General features: G+C 41.8%; 1 protein-coding gene across 6 annotated transcripts in view; it reads right to left on the bottom strand.

Moving 5' to 3' along the window:
* Positions 1 to 24,499, bottom strand: part of Reps1 (RALBP1 associated Eps domain containing 1) — a 77,681-nt gene that overhangs the window by 21,156 nt on the left and 32,026 nt on the right. For 5 of the 6 annotated variants that reach the window (XM_028860842.2, XM_028860868.2, XM_028860837.2 and 2 more), the window contains exons 2-9: positions 16,000 to 16,123; positions 12,281 to 12,477; positions 12,000 to 12,153; positions 11,415 to 11,539; positions 10,736 to 10,898; positions 10,408 to 10,471; positions 9,055 to 9,209; positions 550 to 671 (exon numbers count right to left, since the gene is read on the bottom strand). In XM_028860842.2, coding sequence (XP_028716675.1) covers positions 550 to 671; positions 9,055 to 9,209; positions 10,408 to 10,471; positions 10,736 to 10,898; positions 11,415 to 11,539; positions 12,000 to 12,153; positions 12,281 to 12,477; positions 16,000 to 16,123 — 1,104 coding nt within the window. The remainder of the gene's footprint in view (positions 1 to 549; positions 672 to 9,054; positions 9,210 to 10,407; positions 10,472 to 10,735; positions 10,899 to 11,414; positions 11,540 to 11,999; positions 12,154 to 12,280; positions 12,478 to 15,999; positions 16,124 to 24,499) is intronic. The other variant, XM_028860853.2, reaches the window with a different exon arrangement.

The following is a 24,499-nucleotide window of genomic DNA, read 5'->3' as shown; positions in this document are numbered from 1 at the left end:
TAGTGTACAGAGTACACTAAACCTCATAAGCCACATGACTACTACTATTTCTGTCACTGTCTTTCTTAGGTCCTCTCGACTGTGTGCATACTGGGAATCCTGTGCTGTGTGTGCATGTGTGTGTACTGGAGGAACCCTGTGCTGTGTGCACGTGTGTGTACTGGGGGAACCCTGTGCTGTGTGCACGTGTGTGTACTGGGGGAACCCTATGCTGTGTGCACACTGGAGGAACCCTGTGCTGTGTGCACGTGTGTGTACTGGAGGAACCCTGTGCTGTGTGTGCACGTGTGTGTACTGGGGGAACCCAGTGCTGTGTGTGCACGTGTGTGTACTGGGGGAACCCAGTGCTGTGTGCACGTGTGTGTACTGGAGGAACCCTGTGCTGTGTGCGCATGTGTGTACTGGGGGAACCCTGTGCTGTGTGCACGTGTGTGTACTGGAGGAACCCTGTGCTGTGTGCACACTGGAGGAGCCCAGTGCTAAGACACCGTTTGAAACGTCTTCCCATAAACAAGCTAATTTGAAGCGAGAAAGGGAGGCTTTGCTAACCTCACTGCTCTGGTTGAGCTCCGGCCAGGTCTGGTTCAGGGACGGCATCGATGGTGACTTGCTTGGAGGTGCTTCTGCAGGAGAGCCTGAATAACCTACCTCACCTGGCTGGTCCCCCACATCTGCAATTCAGACACAGAAATCCCGTCAACAACATAGTGTAGTTCGGATGATTCACTTATTTATGTATAGCTACTGGATAATTTTGGGTAAGTGGTAATTTATACTCCTGAGTTTCCTTTTGCAAAGTAGATACTTTAACAGACAATGCTTACATTATTTATAGTCTATGTGACATCATGGCTTCCTAACTTTTCATGAAAAGAAAGGCAAGTTGGGAAAAAGCAGGAAGACCAACGTTGGACAGCTGACAGCGCAGGAAAGCTGTGGATGGATCCTGTCAGCGTCCCACAGCGTACCCCTCAGCACTGCTCAGTCAGGGCGCGGAAGGCTCCCACACTCTAATCCCCAGTGGGGCATTGCCCTGTGTGTCTGCAGTCAAGGCCTGTGACGGCCTATAAAAAAATCAACTTTAAGTCGATTTTTCCCAACAAAAATGATTTCTATCAAACAAAATTCTTCCATTTTCCCTTGGAATTATTTTGAAAACTGCCAATTCACTAACATTTTCTCTACAAACCTTTCTCTTACCATAAAACTATACCTCGAAAGGAGTACCTATCCATGAGAAAAAAGTAAAGTCAGCAAGTCCAGATGAAATGTAAGGCTCTGGATTTATTTTAGGATTCCCCCCCCCCCCAGGCTCAAATCCAGGGCTGTGTGTACACTAAATACATGCTCATCCTACCACTGAGCTGTAGCTGGGCCTGCGAAACCTAAGCTTTTCTCGTTTCATTATGTGTACTGGTGTTTCTAGACTGAAGTGAGGTAAGAGCTATGCTAGGATTTCAAGATGGTCTTTAAGTATGTTGAGATATTCTAGTTTGAATTTCATTTAAGTCTTAAAGAATCTCTAAAATTACACTTAAAACAGAAGGAATTTCAATGACAACTAAATCTCAATTTTCCAAGTTTTACAGAGCTTTGAATACATCCCCTATCAACAGGGACTACATAATGAAAAATGATCCTACCATCTGTTCATTTGACCATGGGAGAATTGAAGAAAATTGCTCTTGAATTTTTCCATGCAAAATGAAAGACACTTGTTAACAAATGTTGACATCTGGATTTCTTTCTTTTTTCTTTTTAGTTTTTAATTATGTTTATTTTTATGTATCTCTGTTTGGGTTTGCGCACATGAGTGCAGTACCCGTGGAGGCCAGAAGGCGGCATCAGATTTCCAGGAGGTGGAGTTGTAGGTGTTTGTGAGCCAGCTGACATGGGTGCCAGGACCTTCAACTGAGGTCCTCTCTAAGAGAAGCAAGGGCTCTTTGTTTTTTAATTGTTAATTTTTAAAAATTTACTTTACATACCAACCACAGTTTCTCCCTTCCTCTCCTTCTGTTCCCTCCCTCCATTTCCTCTACCCCTCCCCCATCCACTCCTCAAAAAGGGTAAGGCCTCCCACAGGAGTCAACAAAGCATGCCATATCAAGTTGAGGCAGGACAAAGCTCCTTCCCCCTGCATCAAGGCTGAACAAGGCATCCCACCATCGGGAATAGGTTCCAAAAAAGCCAGCTCATGCTAGGGGACCCACAAATAGGCCAAGCTGTACAACTGTCACACATGCGGAGGGCCCAGTTCGGTTCCATGCAGGTCCCTAGCTGTCGGTCCAGAGTCTATGAGCTCCACCCAGCTTGGGTCAGCTGTCTCTATGGGTTTCCCTGTCATGAGCCCGACTCCCCCACCCCCTTGCTCATATAATCCCTCCTCCCTCTCTTCAACTGGACTCCTGGAGCTCAGCCCAGTGCCTGGCTGTGGATCTCTGTATCTGCTTCTATCAGTTACTGGATGAAGGTTCTATGATGACAATTAGGGTAGTCACCAATTTGGTTCAAGGAGAAGGCCGGCTCAGGCATCCTCTCCACTATTGTTAAGAGTCTCGGGTGGGGGTCATCCTGTGGATTCCTGGGATTTTCCAGCACCAGGTTTCTCCCTAGCCCATAATGACCCTATCTACTAAGATACCTCTTTCATTGCTCTTGGCATCTGGATTTCTAGACAGACAGCTATATAAAACCTAGCAAGGTATAGTCCTCAACTTCCACTCTATTCAGAAGCCTTCCAGTCTCTGTGCCCAACACAGTATCTAATACTAGATGCAAACAGATACTTGTTGAAATGGCTTTTTGTTTTTTGCTTCCACGGTCTCAGAATCATCGTTAATCACTGATGGTTAACAGTTCAAAGTTCGCTTCTTCCACTTTATTAGGGGCTCTCCCACGTTCCATTCACTCACCCTGAGATTCTCCCTATAATACACTACCCTCAGGTTCTAGTTCACAGCCCAGCACACTGTGAGTTTACATCGTAAGATCACATTGCTATTTCTACTTGCTCGGTCCTTACATCCTCCTAAGAGTAGTGGTCCAGAACCAACAGAAGCGGAAGAGCATCAGACACTACTCCATAAGACATCTGACGTCAAGTTCCTATGAAGTAGCACAAAAACTGTAAGGAGTAGCAGGCAAGGCCTCGTCAGGCAGTTCAGGGTTTGTTTCTGTGGGAACACACACGATGGATCCCTCCACCCTACCTCATGACGATAACGAGAAAGTAGCCTAGGGAAGGAGATGCTGACCGTACAAGTGATAGCAACCAAAAGCAGTGGTCCAGCTGGACAATCATCAAGTGTCCTCAGGAGACTCTCCTGAGAAGCTATTGGCAACTGATGGCTGTGGGGAAAGGAAGGGCAGTTGTCATCAGGGATGCAGCCCGAAAGGATGCCCATGCTCCAGCAGAAAGCCCTGAGCGTGCGCACACACAGCAGCACTGAGTGGACCTGGATCTAGAAAAAGAAGACCTGAAACTGGCTGGGAGGGAGCAGTAGGGTAGGAACTGGTGGGGAGGAAATGGGGTGGATTCGATCAAGACACGCAATATACATGCCTGAAATTCTCAAAAAAAAAAAAAAAAAAAAAAAAAAAGACCTTATAATAAAGGGGGAAAATCAATTTAAAAATAGCACTGACTACCGGAAGGTTAATTTCTAGATGCAGCAATTTAGAGCCAGACTCTCTCATACTCAGCATCATCTCAGGACAATCTCAGGCACGGATGTCATGTTCCCATCAATTCAGGCCCATCTGCACCCCACTCTCACTCTAGGGCACTTACTACCTGTGATCAATTCTGAGGACTCATCCAACCTAGTACAAAGCTACAGTGGATCTAGCCTCTTGAAGCTGAAAATGAGAAAGCTAACTCCCCAAATAATTATTTCAGCATTTATTTTCCTAGAAAGCTATGGGCCACGGGCTCCTTCTTGGATGACTTCAAGAGTGCTTCAGGGGTCTACAACTCAAAATTACTTGTGTAATGACATTAATTTTCCTTCTGTTGACATGGGCCCACCAGAGCAAAAGCAACAAAAGGGAAGAGTCCCTCCTCCTCCGCACAAAGCAAGATGCAAAAGTGTGGTTACTAAGTTACTGCAGTCTTCCTCCTGCACATGGAAGTGAATCTTAATATGAGCAAATAAACAGTACATGAGTAAAACATGGCACTGAAATGCTAACAGTGGAGAAGTAGAGATTAATTTGATTGAGTTCTAGAGCTGAAACCACACCCTGTTAATACCAGTATGGTGAAGTGGGGATATACAAAGTGTATCTACTGCACATCCAAGTGCACTGACTGAGCCAAGGAGGCACCATGGGACTCGGCTGACAGATGAGTGGATGGCTTTTTCATAGAACACTATCACTCTTTCTTTTTTGGAACAAACTGCTAACAAATCATAATTCTTTAGACCTGATTAAGCAGATATGTTTTTCAAATCAACTTTCATGGAAACACTACAATTCTGAGAACTATGCACACGTGTCCATAAGCTTCAGGACTTCCTAGCACTTACCAACTTCTCTAACAAGAAGATTGTGGGGTTGAAAAGATGGTTCAGTGGTTAAGAGTACTGACTGCTCTTCCAGAGGTCCTGAGTTTAATTCCAAGCAACCACATGGGGGCTCACAGCCATCTATAGTGGGATCTGATGCCCTTGTCTACCACAGAGGCATAAATGCAGGTAGAGTGCTCATATACATAAAATAAATAAATCTTTAAAAAAGTTGTGATATTAACAAAGATGTTTTCTGACATAGTGAATATCCCAACATCTGAAAGGTCTGTATGACTCAATGAAGTGGACTGTTACAAGTAACCATTATATTGTATTCAAAATCATGTATACATGAAAGGTTTATTCAAATACAAATGATCTGTAATGCTATGATGCAAAACAAACAAAAAGGTATAATTTCATCTTCCACACTGCAACTAACTTTCAAGCAACTACAGCTGGGTTTTAATACAGTACCAAAGACTTCCCACAAAACCTGAAAACACTATGGGGCAGTCTTTCCATCTGCTATGTAAGACTAGATTTGCTCCGTGTGCTTCCTGAGTTGTCAAAGTTTATTTGTCCTGACATGCTGGACAGTAAACATCTGCAGCTCTGTAGACCATCACCGCAACTACTCGATCCTGCCTATGCTACAGTGGCCACCACAGGCCAATTCTAAGAACATGAGGCTAGCTCTACAACCCAATTCAGTTTTACTAATGACCATTAAAACTGAATGTCATTGAATTTCCATGTGCAATACAATATCACTCTTCTTCTGGTTTTCTAATGATGAACACTGGAGGCTGGGCCATGGCAGTTTGTACAGCCCCTGCTACAAGTTCCGGGCTTGTATCTCAGCACTGCACAGACCAACAATCTCAGTCAAGAGGTAGAGGCAGGTAGAGCACAAGTTTACAATGAATCTTCTACTACACAGCTAGTTAGAGCCTAGCTTGGAATATAGAAGACCTAACCCAACCAAACCACAAACTACCCTGGGCTAGGGATGCCCTCAGTGGATGAACACTTGTTAGTGTGTGTACAGCACCAGGCTTGACCCCAAGCACCATCTGAAACAAAACACACACACACACACACACACACACACACACACACACACACACACACACCAGCTTTCTCGGTTTGAGGACTATGTATTCAGAGTCAGGTAGCAAACTGAATTTGGTTTGTGGGGCTTAGCCTTTTGGACTTCTAATTTACCTTGAATAAATAATAAGCCCAACAGATTGAATAAAGAAAGCCATCTGACAAGCTGGCTGATGCCCACTGGCAGTTATTACAGAGATTTGAAAAAGGGAAAACAATGGCACCTTCTTCATGAACTTCATATTTTAGAGAATATTTTCATAAAAATATTTATGCTAACATGTAAAGAGTTTATTGGTGTTATTTTTAAACGAAGATACAAGTATTTTTTTTCTGAGACAGGTTTTTTCTGTGTAGCTTTGGTGCCTGTCCTGGATCTCGCTCTGTAGACCAGGCTGGCCTGAACTCACAGAGATCCGCCTGGCTCTGCCTCCCGAGTGCTGGGATTAAAGGCGTGGGCCACTGCTGCCTGGCTACACAAGTATTTTTAAAACATGAGTACTGGGGAAGGAACAAGGGAAAATAAATTATTAACTATTTAACTCACACGCATAAAGGCTCTTGGAGTCCATAGTTTTTGAGACTATTCGAAGGTTAAGATCAGCACGTAGAAAAGCTGCTGTCCTAGGACAGACTGCCAACACTGTCCCCTTGTTCTCTGCCACTTTATTCACAGAACAACAAATGGCCGTAGGAGGAGAGCAAATTGCTCTTGTTCTGGAAACTGTAAGTGTCTGAGGTGCTGGAAATCAACAGCACCTCCTCAACTCCGCTCCCTGGAAATACTCAGTGCAGAGCGCCTGTCCATCCACAAATACCAACGGGGGAATTTACCTCTGACCTCTCACAGTGTTCCAGCAGGAGACTGAACACTGTCAGCCTGCCTCCTTCCTGAAGGTTCTACTCTGCCCCTGACTGTATCACAGCTGTTATATTGGAAACAACTGGGGGGACTTCAGTAATGAACTTTCAAAACAAAGACAAATGTCTAAGCATGTTCAGTGCGATGCTGTCTTAAGGCAAATGGAAAAGAAATTTAACAGGAAACTGGTTATAGGCACATCCATATTATGGAATATGTTCTATGAAAAAGAATCTTCTAGCCAGCTCTGTATCTCATGAAGTGCCAAGGTATCTGTCTGATGTTATAAGAGAAGAACTAGGGATATACAGTATGATTGAATTTGTGTACAAACTGATCTCTTGGTCTGTATACTATTATACTGAAAAATTTGGAAGAATACAAAAGAAATCATTAACAATGCTTAATTTGGTCAATATAATCTCATTTCTGAATTTACATGGATTTTTAGTGAATTACTTATAAAATGTTTGATATTGTCTCTTCCTTACTGTAAAAAAATATCCACATAGGAAGTCCTAGTTAAAGTCCAGGGACTTTATGCCATACCTGAGACCAACAGAGCAACCCACACCCAGTTCTACTGCATGCGGCAATCATAATGGAGGAGGAGACAGAAGGGGTCGTTGCTTTCCCTCTGCTTGCATTTCAAGCACATGCTGCTGAGCTGCTCAGATGAGCAGGTGAACTCCACTTGCTCTGAAATGTAGTCATTTCAAAACTATGAACACTGCCTTAGCATATTCAATGGTGACTTGCTAGGCAGTGACGTATAACCAACAAGAAGCTTCTAGTCAAATACTCTGAGAGGCAGGTGTGTCAAATAACCCTAAAAACGCATGTAAAATTGCAACTGTCTTACCAAAGCCAGTCTCTGGACTGACTACCATGATCAAGCTGCCTTTACTGTAGAAACGCAGGGCCAGTCCAACATATGTAAGACAATAAATACAGAAAATCATATAAACGACTTAGACAAAAATCACATGGTCATCAATAGATGTTTTCATGACAGAAGTTCCAGAGACAGTAGGACTAGAGTGAACATACTTCAACCTAATAAAGACTACATATGAGAACTTATAGTGCAGGATGGCCATCCTACCAAACACAATGTACACATTCAATGTAATCCCAATCAAAAGACCCACAGCATTCTTCACGTAAAAAGAAAAAAAAAAAAATCCCAAAAATCTTACGGGCTCAAAGACTGGGTTCAAGTCTGCCCAAGGCAACAGCTGTCTAGAGGAAAGTGACTGTGTGTGACTGCTTCTCTGTAACTCCCTACTGCTTAGGGAACTGATAAGAAAGGCAGGCCATGGATGTTCTTAGGTTAACAAATGTTCTTACAGATAATGGCTACTAAGAGCTAAATTCAGCCTTAATTTCCCTCTTTAAAGTACGATCTTTCATCTCCATGCCTGAAAGAAAGCTTGGACAAGAGCACTGGAGACAATGGGCAGCTTTATGATTAGGGTCACTGGGAATGTGACCGTCCACTGCCTTTCATTCTCTCAGAACTGAAGAAAACCACAGTCAACAGCTGTAGTCTCTTTCCTTTTGAAGAAAGATACCAATAAATAGGCATCTGCTTTTTCTGTTATTTGTTAATGATTACATCTATATCATTATACACAATAGTATTAGTCTAAGATCAAATTCAAAATTTACAGATTTCTTTAGTCTTCAAAAAACCCCAAGATGCTTATTATTATGAAAGCCTAACACATTGACTAGAAAGGCTCATGATGCATTCCAACACTTTTTAGACAGTTCACCATGCCGTTAGAAACAGTGCTTTTGACAGTCAGTGGGCATCACTGTGAAATTCTCTTCAAGTCTCATCCTCCCATGGGTAAGAAGAAAGCTCTTTTGATTGCTTTTCTCATTTTTTACCTTGAGACAGGCTCTTATCCTGTAGCCCAAGCTGGCTGGGAACTTGCAGAGATCTTCCTGTCTCAGTCTCCCAGGTGCTGGGATTCCAAGTGACAAACCACGCCCAGCCTTCTGGACCTCTACTAAAGCTGAATACCTACTAATTCAAATTCAGTCTATCCATTTTTAGCACTTTTATTTACTTTTTTTTTGGGGGGGGGGAGGTGAGGGACAGGGCCTCACTATGAAGCTCTGACCAGCCTGGAACTTGATAATGTAGACCAGGCTGGCCTCAAACTCAGAGATCTATCTGCCTTTGCTGGGATTAAAGTTGTGTATCACTATGCTTAGCCAAATGTGTGCTCTTGATAAAAACATTTATGCTATTAAACTTCATTGTAACATCTATCTTAATTTCCTTTTCAAAATGAAGTTTATACTAATGGTTCATCTAAGCCAGTGGTTCTTAAGCTGTGGGTTATGACCCCTCTGACAAAACTCTATCTCCAAAATATTTACGTTACAATTCATAACAGTAGCAAAATTATAGTTATGAAGTAGCAATGAACAATAGTTTTATGGTTGGGGGTCACCACAGCATGAAGAACTGTATTTATTGAAGGATCTCAGCATTAGGAAGGTTGAGAACCACTGACTAAGTAGACTCCAGCTCTCTGTGGCTGCTAGTCTCACCTGCTGAATCTTCCAAATCTATCAGTTTGGGCATCAGGCTTTCAGGGAGTTTTTCTGGTAAGTCATAGCCATTCTTCCTAGCAACCACCAGATGAAAAGCAGCACAAAACTCATCCAGTGTCAATGCGCCATCTTTATCGAAGTCTGAGAGTTCCCTGGAAGACAAGCCCATTATCACACTTTGCTTTGGACTCCCTCATTTATAAAAAAAAGTAGACAAAAATTTATCACAAGGAAGTTAAAAAAAATCCCATATGTGCAAGAGAGGTGTAACAAAACAAATATATCACAAATGTACCACAGAATCAAGTGACTGACATCTGAAAGCTCAGGGTATGATCCTGTCAACATTCCTACATGCTCGACATTCTCAGAGTAAAATAGGAAAAATAGTCTCCAAAATTAAAGTCACCAAATGAATTTTAATAATAGAGTTTAGTTCAAGTAAGGTATATAAAATAAACTCCTGGAAATTATTTAAAATTCTGTTTTTATTATCAAAGTTCAACAGCTTTACACTTTAAGAAAATAGCCTGGTTCAAGTTTAATAGAAAAACATGGCCTCTGCCCTGCTGTCTTTGCCCCTACACTGAACCCAGGTGTATGTGCTAGGCTGACCTTAAATTCCTAATCCTCCCATCTCCGCCTCCTGAAAGCTGTGACTACAAAGCCTGTATTGCTGTTCCTGGTCTTAGGGAAGTTATAAATGATATAAAGTAGAAATAATGTTTATCTGATCGTTCAGTTTTTAAATGTAACTTGAGGCTCTATTTGTGTTCCAAGGACTACTTCCAATTATGTGGAAGCTATCTTGAGAGTCTCAGTCTACGTTTAACATGAGAGCTAAGCACCATTCTTGCGTTTTTGGCTAGATATAAACTTGATGAAGACCAGGAGAAATCTTGATGAAGACCAAGAGAAATCGGCAGGTACGATAACAGCTTTTTCTGCATGCAGTACACTAGCAACAGAGGAAGTGAGCACAGCTTTAATTTTAGTTCACAAGAACTTCTCTAACTAGTCTTGTTTATTTCTTTCCTAGAAAGAGGCTCACTGTCCTCAGTCATACTGAGTTCTCCACTAGTACCTAAGTCTAGTCTTGGTTTTTTTTTGTTTTGTTTTGTTTTTTTGGTTTTTCGAGACAGGGTTTCTCTGTGTAGCTTTGCGCCTTTCCTGGAGCTCACTTGGTAGCCCAGGCTGGCCTCAAACTCACAGAGATTCACCTGGCTCTGCCTCCCGAGTGCTGGGATTAAAGGCATGCGCCACCACCACCCAGCTTAGTCTTGGTTTTAAGGTGCTAGAAATTCTTTGCAAACAACCCACATGAACCAGCTAACAATAGACCACACTTACCAAATATGAGAAAGTTCAAGAATAGGAAGTTTTGATTTTGTAAAAAATTCTTTAGCTGCAGATCCTGAAATATTAAAACAGTTTTGCTTAATGTTATTCTGAATACAGATCTAAGACCAGAAGAAGGTAACAGTCGCAGACTGGAGAAAAGGTGACACTATAATGTGAAAATGTCATGTTTTTGTTTCCCAGAGACTATAAAGTCCCTTTAGACAAATACTATGAGCAATAACTGAAATCCAGGATCAACAAAACCATGTCTGTGAGACAATGCAAGGGAGACTCTGTCCCAGCCCATCTAGAAGAACTTCTGTTTTCAACGACTCACCTGGAATAAATCCGTTTAGATCAGGCTGAATGGTTTTAAACTGATTTACATAATACTGTCTTTGTTCATCTGTTATTTTCCAAGGGTCATCATAACTACTGGATTGCCTACGAATCTCATTGGCAGTTGTAGCTGAGGCTACAGTTCGTACTGTGGTCTGGTCCTGTAATGAAACATTGTTTCCTCAGTACAGTATCTATCTAATGCTTATATGGACCAAGATTGCTAGGTTACTTTTCTGTGAAACTCAAATTTACTTTTTTGAGGATATTTAAAAGGTAAGAAGTCATCAGCAAACCACATATTGTTATGCTCAGGTTATTGGATATGTTTTTGCACAGTGAGTATATAAACATGTAGAATGATAGCATTTATGTAAGCAACAGAAAGTTATGAAAAATGTGCTAAGAAAGCCAAGCGAATATATTCCCACATGTAGAAATCTTTTAAAACTTCACTAGGGAATTAGAAACAGAAATAAAATCAGGCAAAACTTAGTGGAACATTCTGTGGGTAACAGACTTGAAGAAACAGCACAGAGCAGAGTTTTGATTTTTTTTTTTTTTAGTAAGAGTGAACTTGCATTTGTAAAACCTGCAATAGCAAAGTATAAAAACAATGACTGCAGTGATTCTTAGAATGAAGCAAATAAAAATGCAATTCCAATAAAATGTCACACCTGGACAGAAGCAGGATGCATGGTTAAAAGAGTACTGGTTGGTGGAGTATCTGCAAAACTGACCCAGTTTTCTTGAGGTGGAGGAGGGGAATGCCCAGACCACACGGCATCACCAGCAGAAGAGCCTAGAAGGAGAACGGATGGGCACGCTGACTCACGGAAGAGACAAGGAGTTGTTACCAGGTCTGACTGCGATCACAATGCACTATCATGTAGACATTGTGATAGTTTCCCTTTTTCTCTAAATCATTGTAAGGAAATGGAATCCTTTCTGTTCAATTCAAAGTGTTTCGTGTAAAGCTTTTTGGTCATTCTGTTTTTCCTTGTCAATATTAAAATCTCTATATTGCCAACATTTGTAGGAAATAATTATTCGTTGTATCCTCGGGCTACCTGGCAACCATAAACTCTTGTCCAAGCATCACAGATGTAACTGCTACTTTCCAAAGCTATGTATCTACCTACAAACTTCATAACTGAGTCTGCTTTTAGTTAACTTAATTTATAAGAAAAAAAGGATTTGGGGATAATACTTAGAGGAATGTTACTAATTTCTTTTAATTTACAAAAAGAATCTTTAAATACCTGATTGTGCGTCACCAAAAGGCGACCAGAACGGCCCCGGTCCTGCAAGGGGTCTCTCGCTGTTTCCCCCACTGGGATGGCGGTTATGTTTCCTCCATGTGTGTGGAGAGGCTGGTGGGGACTGCTGGGGTGAAACTACTGGAGATGCAGGTTCCTACGGAAAAACGTTCTTTAAACATTTTCATTCTGAGGTGACATTTTAATTACCAAATACCAATAAGTGTTTGTAAGTAAACCTCTCCCGGGACACTGGCTGACGACATTCACATGCATGTGGATACCTGCTGATCTGCAGATGGACGAGGCTGAACCGCATCATGGCTTCCAGGTCCCTTCTTAACTTGCCCCCTGCCAGGAGGAGGGGGAATCACACCAGAGTAAGAGCCCTGGCTTTCAGAATCTGAAGAGTATGAGGCTGCATGGCGAGATTCTTGTTCATTCTTTGAAGCAACAAATCGTGGAAGAGGAAGATCCTTTACTGTTAACCATAAAAATGATTACATGTTCAGTATTTCTTACTTGAAATGCTTGGGAACAAAAGTGTTCAAATTCCAGAGTTTATGGAAATTCTGTAGTATTTGCATGGTTTTTATGGGCTGGCATCTCATAAAAACCCCAATCTGAGATGGCATAAACCTTTTGAGCATATTGTTGGTGCTCAAGATATTTTGAATTTTAGATTTTCCAATTAGATATGTTGAACCTGTATTACTTTAAAATAAAAAGGACACCCATATGAAAAGATGAAGTAAGAGGTGAATTAGATATTCCCTATCACTATTAAATTTAGACCATTACCTTTCTGGGAACATTTTAGGAAGACTCTTACCTAGAAAGACATGATAAAACAAAAATGTTTTTTGATGGGCAGCAAGCAAGAGCTATGTTTCTCTCTCTCTCTCTCTCTCTCTCTCTCTCTCTCTCTCTCTCTCTCTGTGTGTGTGTGTGTGTGTGTGTGTGTGTGTGTGTGTGTGTGTGTGTAATAATTGCATTGATCATGCAAAGTTCCTACTTACAAAGAACCTGAGCTTCTGAGATTGCTGAGTAGCAGCAACAGGGTCTGAACTCAGGATCGTCCAGAACAACAGCCTAGGCTGCTTGTACTTCTACAATGCGTTTTAAATAAGACACTAGAGCTCTAACTGAAGGAGAGGCTATACCTCTAAGTTTGAGACTAGCTTAATTTAGAAGGAAATTCCTTGTGTGCCCAACAGCCCAGCTGAGTGCACGGCATTCTATCTACTCATTTCAGCCTGGCTTAGTACTCTTTTATTACCAATGTTCTCCATCAGTTTGTTGTTGTTTGTTTTTTGAGACAGGTTTCCTCTGTGTAGCCCTGGCTGTCCTGGAACTTATTCTGCAGACCAGGCTGGCTTGGAGCTCAGAGATCTGTCTGCTGTCTGCCTCTGCCTCCCTAGTGATGGGATTAAAGGTGTGTGCCACGCCCGCCTTTAATCTGCCTGGCCTCTCCAATTCTGAACAGAAGATAAACTGACAGCCTGTTTCAGGCTGACCATAACTCATACTTTAGAAAAGCACAACTACAGAACCATTTTCAGAGTGAAGTGTACTTTTGGCCAACACAGTTAGCTTCGTCTCTCTTTTATTTACCACTATGTAGTCCTGGTGGGCCTGGAACTTGCTATGTAAACCAGGCTGACTTTGAAATCTCAGAAATCTGTCTGCCTCTGCCCCTTGAGTGCTAGGATTAAAGATATGTGTTCCTCAAGCTTGACAAGGCTCTTTGCTTCTCTACAGACCCTGAATAAAACTGCTAAGTGTATCTAGTACATATGTGAAGAATCCAAAATTCTCTGAGAAGAATTTAAGCTTTCGATACAAGAAGAGTGGGTGACAAGCCAGAGGATAGACTACAGTGAAAACTTCCAGGTGTTAGGAAGCTAAGCTAATACTTCAAACACTATCCATTTCATCAGGCCTGTTGGGAAGTGCCTGTAACCTCAGCAGGTCCTGAGTTTGAGGCCAGCCCAGGCTACACAGGAAGACTGATTGAAATATCTGAATATTGCAGAAATTCGTACTTTCTCATTTCCCCTTTCTCCATAAAACAACACTTCGGTATCTCTTGTTATAGAATGTGTACTTTCTTTTATATCAACAAGCCTCTAACAACAGGAAAAAAAACCGAATTATCTGCGGCAGACATTATAAGGTGGGCAAATGAGGTTTCAGTTTGCGAAGACTTTAATATTCTCTCTATTAACTAGAAAAGGTTGTGTATTTTTTACATTCACTCCTCTTTTTTTCCTTCCTTACTCAGTGTGTGCATGAGCGCTCGCTCATGTGAGGACAGGTGCATGAGCATGCGACACACACGGAGGTCAAAGAACACTTCATGGAAGTCTATTCTTTCCTTCTACCATGTGGGCCCAATGGCTTCAAACAGGCTGGCATTACCTTTACTGGCTAATAAGCCATTTTGCCAACTCTAACAAGAGCTTGTTCTAAGTTAGAATGGAAGCTCTTCCCAAACAAAACACCAGCAAATATAAGATAAAAAAAAGAAGCTGGTCTGAGTGGCTCAGTCCTATAATTCCAGCTACTTGGGATATTGAGACAGGAGTAGCAAACTCAAGGCCATCCTAAGCTACAGAATAAGTTCAAGGCCAGCCTGGGAAACTTAGTAAGACCCTGTCTCAAAATAAAATGAGGACTAGGGTTATAGTCTCCTGAGAAAACATCCCCCATACTAAAAACCAAACCAGAAAAGAATAAAATAAGGAAGCGATATATAAAGGTCACTAATTATCATTACCTTCATTAAAGTATTTAGCTAAATTCTTTTTTTTTTTTTGGTTTTGGTTTTTCAAGACAGGGTTTCTCTGCGTAGCTTTGTGCCTCTCCTGGAACTCACTTGGTAGCCCAGGCTGGCCTCGAACTCACAGAGATCCACCTGGCTCTGCCTCCCGAGTGCTGGGATTAAAGGCGTGCGCCACCACCGCCCAGCTAGCTAAATTCTTTCTAGGCAAGTCTGACTGAACTCTGAACACAGCCCTTTTACCACTGTCACCAAATGCACACGGCACAGGAGGCTGGAAGGAGGAGGAGGAGAAGGAGGCTAAAGACTGCTCGGCAGGTCAGAGCACTTGTTGTCGCTCCTGCAGAGGACCCTGGTTCGATTCCTAGCACCCACATGGTGGCTCACAACTGTCCTTAACTCCAGTTCCAGGGGATCCAAGCCCCCTCTTTAGACCTCCACAGGCACCAGGCACACACATGGTACACGACATACATGCAGGCCAAACATGCACACACATAAAAGAAATAAAACTAAAATTTAAAAAGCATGGCATACGTTGGGAGGTTAAGCATATTCTTCAGTGTAGCAGATATACGATAAACATGTTTTTCTAATGTTCTCACATATCAACAGGTGACAACAGGTCATGACACTTCAAGGTCACGAGGGCCATTATAATAGGAAGACGCAAAAGTACATTGACTTTGGCTTCATTTATAATTAGAAAAATGTTTTCATTTTGGTTACTCATGTATTTCACATTTACCTGTTGTAGAATATTATCTTAAGGTGTGTTACTGTTGCTTATGTTGTATTTGTTTAACTCTGTGAAGCTGTGTTACTGTGTCTGTCTAAAACACTTGAAGGTCTAAAAAGAGCTGAACGGCCAGTGGTAAGGCAGGACAGAGAAATAGGTGAGGTTGGCAGGCAGAGAGAATATATATAAAAGGAGAAATCTGGAAGAGAGAGAAGTAGCCAGAAGGAGAAGGACATCAGGAGCCACCCAGCCACCCAGCTACACAGCCAGCCATGGAGTAAGAGTGAGATTTACAGAAGTAAGAGAATGGGAAAAGTGCAGAGGCAAAAGGCAGATGGGATAATTTTAAGTTAAGGAAAGCTGGCAAGAAACAAGTCAAGCTAAGGCCAGGCATTTATAATTAAGAATAAGTCTCCATGTGTAATTTATTTGGGGACTGGGTGGTGGGCCCTCAAAGAGCAAAAACATACAACAACATTTACCTGTGTTTATACTTTCCACTCTTAATGGGAAACCAGACTGGGCAACAGCTACAAGTTTCAAAGCAATGTAGAACTGACTTCTTCCAAAATAACCAAGTCTCGTTGCACCACAAAGCTCCATGATCTACAAGAGAATACAATATTAACAATAAGATTTATGGTGAAAATTCTTTGTCCAACAGTAAATAATCATCCAACTTGCTTCTAATAATCTGAATTATTTCTTTACTATCTCAAGTAACAACCAGTTCCTTCAAGTTTTACGTTCATGTTTAAAAACAATAGGCATTGATTTTATATAAGATCAAAAGCTGTGCATAATTTTATCATAATTATTGTTTTTCAAGCTGGGTGTGGACAAGAGAATCAAGAAATGAAGATCCTACTCAGCTGTTAATGAGTTTCAGGTCATTCTAGGCTACATGAGTTCCTGTCGCAAAGTACCAAAGGAAAGTAACTGTTTATCCTTCAGAGCTGTGTTTAATGAAACAGCACACCAGCTACACTCTTTATCAAAAGTAATACAAAATAGACTAGCATGTGCCACTTAAAGTTGTAGTCAGAAAGGACCTAACATGAGAGACAATGCTACGGCTACACGTAGGGGAAGTCCTGCTGCACAATCTAACTACACAGGAATGAATTTGAAAACTACCCCAAGCCTGTCAACCAGTCTGTTAGTTGAGATTAAGAGTTTTTTCCTTCTTCTGGCTTTCCCAGCTGTATTTAATAGGGTCTTACTACTGTTCTTTAAAACATGAATGTGCTCAAGGATCTGAATTCATCACTGTAGTTATTCAACTATCTCTAGACTACAACTACAGGTATGGAGATTTCACATTATGAGATGAAATCATAGCTCAAGAAGATGAAGTGGGTCTAGACAAAATGAACTCATCTTAAAATAAGCACCAAGTACAAATTCCTTTGTTTAACAATTTTCTAATACTTGAAACATTCAAATGAAGGTAAGATATAGTTAAAATGTGCTATTAGTCTGAAGAAAGTTTTTACAGAACTGCAAAAAAAAAAGAACTATTAATGCAGCCTGGTCTACAGAGTGAGTTCCAGGATAGCCAAGGCTGTTGTTACACAGAGAAACCCTGTTTTGAAAGACCAAAAAACAAAATGACAAACTATTATCATAGCAATAACTATTTGTTTCCATTAAATGCAAAAAAAAAAAAAAAAGAGTTATGTTTGTTGAGTCATTAACACTGGAAAAAAAATCCTTAGTCCTGCCACTAAGGGGCATGCGCTCTTGCGGAAATGTAAAATGGGCAAAGGAATTTAGAGTAGCAGGTGAATGAAATCACTAGAAAACTATGAGGGAAAAATGCAGAATTAACAAAGGAAAGCCACATTTTTTAGTGTAATTTTGTCCTAATCACCTCCTTTTCTGAGCACCTAAGGCTTCTTTGGGAATCATTACCCATCTTAGATAGTTCTGTTTATGAAGCAAATCATCTAAAACATTCCAGTTAATGCCAGATAAAAGAAAGACCTAAAAGAGATCACAGCTGTGTGCTGACTTTCAGGGGAAGATGCCAAGTGCTGTTAGAAATCAGAAGAGAGTTCAAGGAAGCCAGGATCTTCAGGGAGGGGGACAGCAGAACCCAGGGACTGGACCAAGAAAGGAGGAGTGATGGGGAGGGAGGCTATGTAGGGAAAGGGCGGAAGGGGAGGGCAGGAAGGGCACAGGAGGGAGGCTAACTAATGCTAGGAAGAGATGAAAAAGCCCCACAGAAAGCGATTGTTTTTATTATATATATTATACACATTTATATACATAATATAATTACATATATTCCATATGAAAGAGTTGAATTGAAGTAACCCTACCAAGGGGATTATACTCATTCTAGACAACAAATAAAAAGCTCAGTGCCATGTGCTGATTACCTCTCCTGTAGCTGGTAGTAAGAGGTGTCCCGGAGACCAGCCTCCCCAAAACAATACAGGTTATTGCTCCTGGTTGCCCTAGACCTTGATGATAAGCCCTGTTGCTGAAGACCCCAACACACTGGTCAGAGGACACACAGAGATCAGGTCAGTACTGACAGGAAGCTTCCTTCTTACTGGCTAGCTCTCGTGGTACTGGAAGATGCTATGCAGGACGGTGGTGGTGGGGAAACTCGTCGTGTGACTCTTGTGAGTTGTTAATGACCATAGTGGCAAGCACAGCTGCAATAGTGTTGTGACTGCTACACAGAGCAGGGAACCAATCGCTTTCTGACTGGACTTAAGGCCCGCTCCACAGGAGAAAACACATGCCTGATAGCATAAATCTGGGCAAGGACCCATGGGAGCTCACAGGCCCTAGGGATGAATCTATTATTATTTTGTTAAATGTTCCCAGTATTAAAATGCCCTCTAAATTCATACCTTTATGCCTGTAGATAAATGCAGCTCTCAGACCTGAGTTTCTTTGTGCAGTGACACTCACAACTGGTCACAGTGTAGAGAGTAAGTGGGGTGCCCAGATATAAATAGGACATCTATAGCAAAGCCCCTCTCCAAGGTCAGGCACCATGACAGAAGGGGGCAGTGTGAGCCAGGTCAGAGAAGACTGGACCAAGCAGTCATCTAGACATACCAGGACCACCTCCCTCAGCAAACCACAGCAGCTGTGGCTGACCGAACAAGATCAATGCGGTCAACATCCTAACATGGAGTAAGAAGGGCTCCAGGAGCCCCATTCCTAACTGAGGAGTTATGGACAGCTGATGGCTTCTGAATCGGGAGACTAGGTTTTAAGGGTTCTTATTAGGTTGCCCATGCACCACTGGATGGTCCACGTTCAAAATTAAACGGAAATACAAATTGTATTTGATGGCTTATTAATTTGGGGGGGGGGCAAGGAGGTGGGTATGGATTTGGAAGAAATTAAAGAGAGGAGTTTGGAGCAAAAGACCAAAATATGAAATTCTCAATAAAAATATTTCTTTTCAAAAGGCCCCAAATCCCATTTTTGTCTTAATTTCTACTTAAGATTACAACTGTTAGCTACCTTGAACTTCCTAACTTATCTTTTCCTAGTTTCCAACAGAGCAGTCTTCATTATGACTTCAGCAAGTTTTATATTAGTTATTGACCTCCAAACTGTGTGGAATTAACTCACTCAATGATTATTTACTTAGTACCAATTAAGTCCCATTAAAACTGCTGAGATTCCAACAGGAACCGAATGAAAGGCTAATTAAAAAGGAGAAGAGGTTGTGGTTGGGAGAGGAGAGGGAGTATCAGTGGATGAAGCTCAAGACTCATGCAAGAGCCACTCACTACGCATCTATCACACATGCAGTTTTCCAGTTCGGCTTTAAGAAGAGTTCCCCTGGTCATAGAATGTTACCATTTTTATACCATTTATCATTTCTTCTGCTTTCTAGCTTTTGGGGTTGCCATACTGAAAATTTAAGTCTGACTAAACTAGAATTTGTTTTTGAAATGAAAAGCAAGTCACTCAATCCTCCTTTAAAAAAAAATCACCTATTTATTGAAAAACCAGCATTTCTGCAGTAACTTGAAGCGCCAAGCTGCATGCATTTTGGACTCCTCATGCAGTCCGGGCCTGTGTCGCACTCTTCTAATTATTTTACCTTGAGAAGGCAAATACGTAACAAGGCTAGGCAAGCCCCCCCCCCCCACGTTTACTTTCGTAAATAATCTTTGTCAGATTCGTTTGAGACTTTACTCAGGAAGGCAACCGACTTCTATAGCCGTGTTCCAAACTTGAACATGACCACTGCTGCTGGCGGTTTCTCTGGAGCTTCTGGCCAACATCCTGCCGCAGCAGTCTATGCTACTGAACTAGTTTCCCTCTTAGGAGGTTCTTTTTTTTTGGCGGGGGTGGGGGGGGGGTGGTCCTATTTTTAAAACTATAAATAATAATCTTCCATATGTATTTTGGGCAGAAAACTAAAAGATTATGTTTCTTCTCTAGCCTATTATAAATTATCAGATTTCCTAATATGGAACTATACTTTAATTTTTGGAATGAATTTCCTTTATTGTGGTATATTACCTTTTCCAAATAATATTTATAAAATTATAATCACAATCTTAAACGTAAAAATAATGCAATGTTTGGTTTTTGAACAGGTATATTCTTCCTTTATAACTAATATAGCGATCCTTACTCTTAACACTCTGAAGTATTTCAAACTGATCAGGATCAGGTATTCCAGGAAGACTTAGAGTTCACCTATACTTGTAGACAGAACTCACATGTGCCTTAGCTGCTGGTGTTATTTTAAATAAGTGGGGTTTTATTTTTAAGCTATTTGATCATTTCCTACAGAATCATTTACGACTTCCAATTTTGCTATTTAGTAATTCAACATCATTCAAGATAGTCTCATTCTTATAATTTCTTATCTAGGGTAATTTTATTCAGAAACTAATTATACAAATTTGTGGGCAGCTCACTCTTCCTCTAGTGGTTAGTTACCTGACCATAAGGAACACCTCTTAGGATATACATTCCCAGATCCCTTCCATTAGATATCAAACTCTCCTGGGAAACCCAGGAGCAGGCAGTGGTTGTTGGTATACCACTGATAGCTAAACCTTCAAGCTTTTTTTTAACACTATAAAATTTACATGATCACAGGGAAATAAATAAAAACTAAGAAATTCAAAGTTTCTACAATCCTCATCAGAACTGACCATTTCTGTCATATATTCTTACAGTTTTACTGGATGTACATAAACGCACATATAAATAGCATGTTATACACACACATGGTCCCAGCGTGCGGCTTTATCATGATTAACTCCAAGGGCTTTTACATCAATCAACACACAGGTTTCTGTCTACTAAATGAGGTCTAGGATCACTGAGGAGACAAGCCTCTGGGTCTGTCTTGGAGAGATTACCTAGATTAGGCTAACTGAAGTGGAAAGACCATCCTAGATGTAGGCAGTACCACTCTGAAAGCTGTGTCCCAGACTGAATCAAAGGGAAAAGGCAGCTGAGCGCAGGCTAGCAAGACAGCTCAGCGGGGAAAGACAGGGCTGGAAACAGAATTAACCTCTGCAAGCTGTCCACTGACCTTCACACTCATGCTGGAGCGTGCGCACGCACGCACGCACGCACGCACACTACATGTAACTTACAACTGAACACACGCTCAGAACAGTTGAATACTAGTGCTAAGTTTTAATTGGCTCTAATATCCCTCCTCCTAAGCAGCATAGAAAATGGCTGTGTGGTCTGAGAGGAGAGAGAAGTCAGTGCTGGCTTCAAAAAGGGCCAGTAACAGAGCAACCAGTCAAGGCACTTGTCGCCAAGCCTGATGATCTGTGTTGGATCCCAAGGACTCCCACAAGTTATCCTCTGGTGCACACATGAATACCAAATAAGTAAGTGTAAAAGAAAAACAGAACATCACTCCTAAGACAGTCTGCATTGACTTCTCTCATAAATGCTCTGTTCCCTATTGTTCACTCAAGTCAATACTGTCGGGGTTGCCAAAGGCAAATGAAACAGACTGCAGCTCATTTGAAGATCTGTAAGGTGAGTGGACACAGATCGGTACTTTATCACTCACACAGCACTCAGCCAGTCATGGGACATTACCGTGCATCAGTGTGTGCATATGTAAATGAAGGAAGATAATACACTCCCTCATCTGGCTGCAGCGGACACTCAATGAGAGGGTCCTCAAATATCATCACTTCTCCTGTACCACCCTAGCCACTGTGGATTTAGAGCAGGTACTCCGGACACTTGTTTTTGAAAACCGCGTTTTCCTGACAGCTCGGTTGGGGGTTTGCTCACTATGACAACCATGTTGTTCATTGTGTGTGTTTAGGAAATGAACTCGGGGCTCTGTGCATGTTAAGCACATACTTTATCACCAAGCTATCTGCCCAGCTGGACTTTAATTTTTGATCTCAAGTCTTTTGAAAAATCTTCCATTATCTTTTAAGTATTATGAGATTGGGACTTGGGCAACAGAACTGAGTTCACTGTGATATAATAATCACATATTACAGGCCTTTAAGAAAAAGTGGCATGTGTTTCTCTCACATAATGGAACGCCACTGTCAGAGTTTGTTTGCTCTGTTCTCTGTATGGACTGGAGACTTCTCCCTTGGTGCCAAGTCTGCATTTTTCTGCTTTACTACCAGTTTCCAGTTGTAATCATGTACCTTGTACACCACAAGATCTAGTTTTAAAACTGCACAAAACAAGAACAGCTCTTCAATAATAATTCCCCAACTGTTCCCCGAGCAAAGCATTCGAGCAGTGTTCTTATGCCTGTGCATACAAACAAGGATGGGAGGGGCTACCATGCCTTTGAGCACACACAACGCTAGGCTCAACAGTCTAGAGTTTCTATCCAATCCTTAAAAATGATGTAGTCACCGGGCGGCGGCGGCGGCACAGCACGCCTTTAATCCCAGCACTCGGGAGGCAGAGCCAGGCGGATCTCTGTGAGTTCAAGGCCAGCCTGGGCTACCAAGTGAGTTCCAGGAAAGGCGCAAAGCTACACAGAGAAACCCTGTCTTGAAAAAAAAAAATGTAGTCTTTAGAGGGTCTGGAGAGATGGCTTAGCAGTGAAGAGCACTGGTTGCTCTTCCAGTGGTCCCAGGTTCAACTCCCAGAACTCGTACAGTAGCTTACAACTAACTGCCTGTAACTCCAATTCCAGAGGATCTCATGCTCGTGATACAGATATACAAGCAGGAAAAACACCCATAACAAAGTAAATTTAAAAATATGCCAGAGTGGAACTCTTGATAACTACACAGAGAAGGAAGAGCATCAGACTGACCAACTTGCCTAAGGCCAGAGGCCCACCAAGGGTAAAGCACAAATCAGATTTACCTTTCTTCTCCCACCCCATTCTCAAGCCTGCACGCTGACAATGTAGAGCAGCCATGCATGGGAAAACTCTATTCCTATCCTCAGAACAGAAGACAGCAGAGAATGTCAAGAACAGAAACAGTGGCTGCAAAGTATCTCCTATTTGAGGTAAGAAAGGACCAAGAGAAAACAGATGTCCAATTTCCTGAATGGGTTTGAATCTGTGAGCTGAATCACTGAGCATCAAGACTCAAAAACCAGAATGAGGAATACATGGAAACTCTCCATCATCCTGAGATAGGATCACCCGGGAAACTGTTAATCTCTCTCCAAAATATAACTATGAACAATTTTGACATAAAACCTAGTAGAGGGCTGAAGATGTAGCTCAGTCAGCAGAATGCTTGCTTAGCATGCACGAAGCTCTGTGTTAATCTCCATCATTACACAAATCAGTGTTTCATGCAGGTTCATAATCCCACTACTTGGGAGGCAGTGGCAGAATTTTTGGCTACATAGTTACTTGAGAAACCGCCTCAAAACAAAAGATAACAGAAGCAGGTCTTCCCTTTCTAGCCATTATCCGGTTGGAAAGCGAGGTGGGTCGGGAGACAGTATAACAATATCCCGGGACTCTCTAATCCCAGAACTAGAGGTATGGGGGAGGACCGTCTAAGATTTCAAGGACTACCCAGAACACAGAGCTAACGTCTGGTGCTAACAACTGTGAACTCCCTCTCTTAGAGCACGTACGTACTGAGAACACATGTAAGAGACCAGTGAAGTCGGCAAAGGGAGGAGAGGAAGGAATGCTGAGTCCAGGGATTTAGAGAACAACTCATACACAAGCATTTTTACTTTGTAATGTCATCTTTGTGGGTTTGTTATTGTTGTTGTTTTGTTTTGTTTTAAGGTGTATCTGGAAGCTGTAGAGATTATTGCTCAGCAGTTAAGTATACCCTACTTGTCTAGAGGACCTGAGTTCTGTTGCCAGCACCCAAGTCTAGTGATATATTACTGCTTTTAATTGCAGCTCCAGGGCATCTGGTGCTCCCTTTTGGCCTCTATAGGTATCTACAAACAAGTAGTATACACAAATACAGACAAACACAGAAATAAAAAAAATAATAAAAATAAATGTTTTAGGCTGGAGAGACAGCTTAACAAGTAAACGCATGTGCTGCTTTTGCAGAGGACCTGAGGACCCGAATTCAATTGTCACCACCTCTGCTGGGTGGTGTTCAAATCTTAGATGGTCTTTTAATAGAAAACCCAGAGCCAGATATGGGGGTAAAAGCTGAAAGATCAGAGAAGCAGAACAGCCAGCCACTAGTTCTTACCTCTACAAAATCCCCAGCCTAAAGAGAGTGAGTTCCTGTTTCCTCACACCTTATATACCTTTCTCTGCCCTGACATCACTTCCTGTGATTAAAAGTGTGTGTGTTTCCCAAGCAAGGGCATGAGATCTCAAGTGTTGGGACTAAAGGTGTGTGCCACCACTGCCTGGCTCTGTGTCTAATCTAGTGGCTGGCTCTGTCCTCTGATCCTCAGGCAAGTTTATTAGGGTACACAATACATCACCACAGTTGGGCAGCTCACAACTTCCTGTAACTCCAGCTCCAGGGAGACACAACTCCTCTGGCTTCTGTGGTTTTCTGCACTCATGTGAGCATACAGGACACATGC

This window comes from Peromyscus leucopus, chromosome 8a (assembly GCF_004664715.2).
Source record: "Peromyscus leucopus breed LL Stock chromosome 8a, UCI_PerLeu_2.1, whole genome shotgun sequence".
NCBI classification, from domain to species: Eukaryota; Metazoa; Chordata; class Mammalia; order Rodentia; family Cricetidae; genus Peromyscus; species Peromyscus leucopus.
This window is presented reverse-complemented; position numbering and strand designations above follow the sequence as displayed.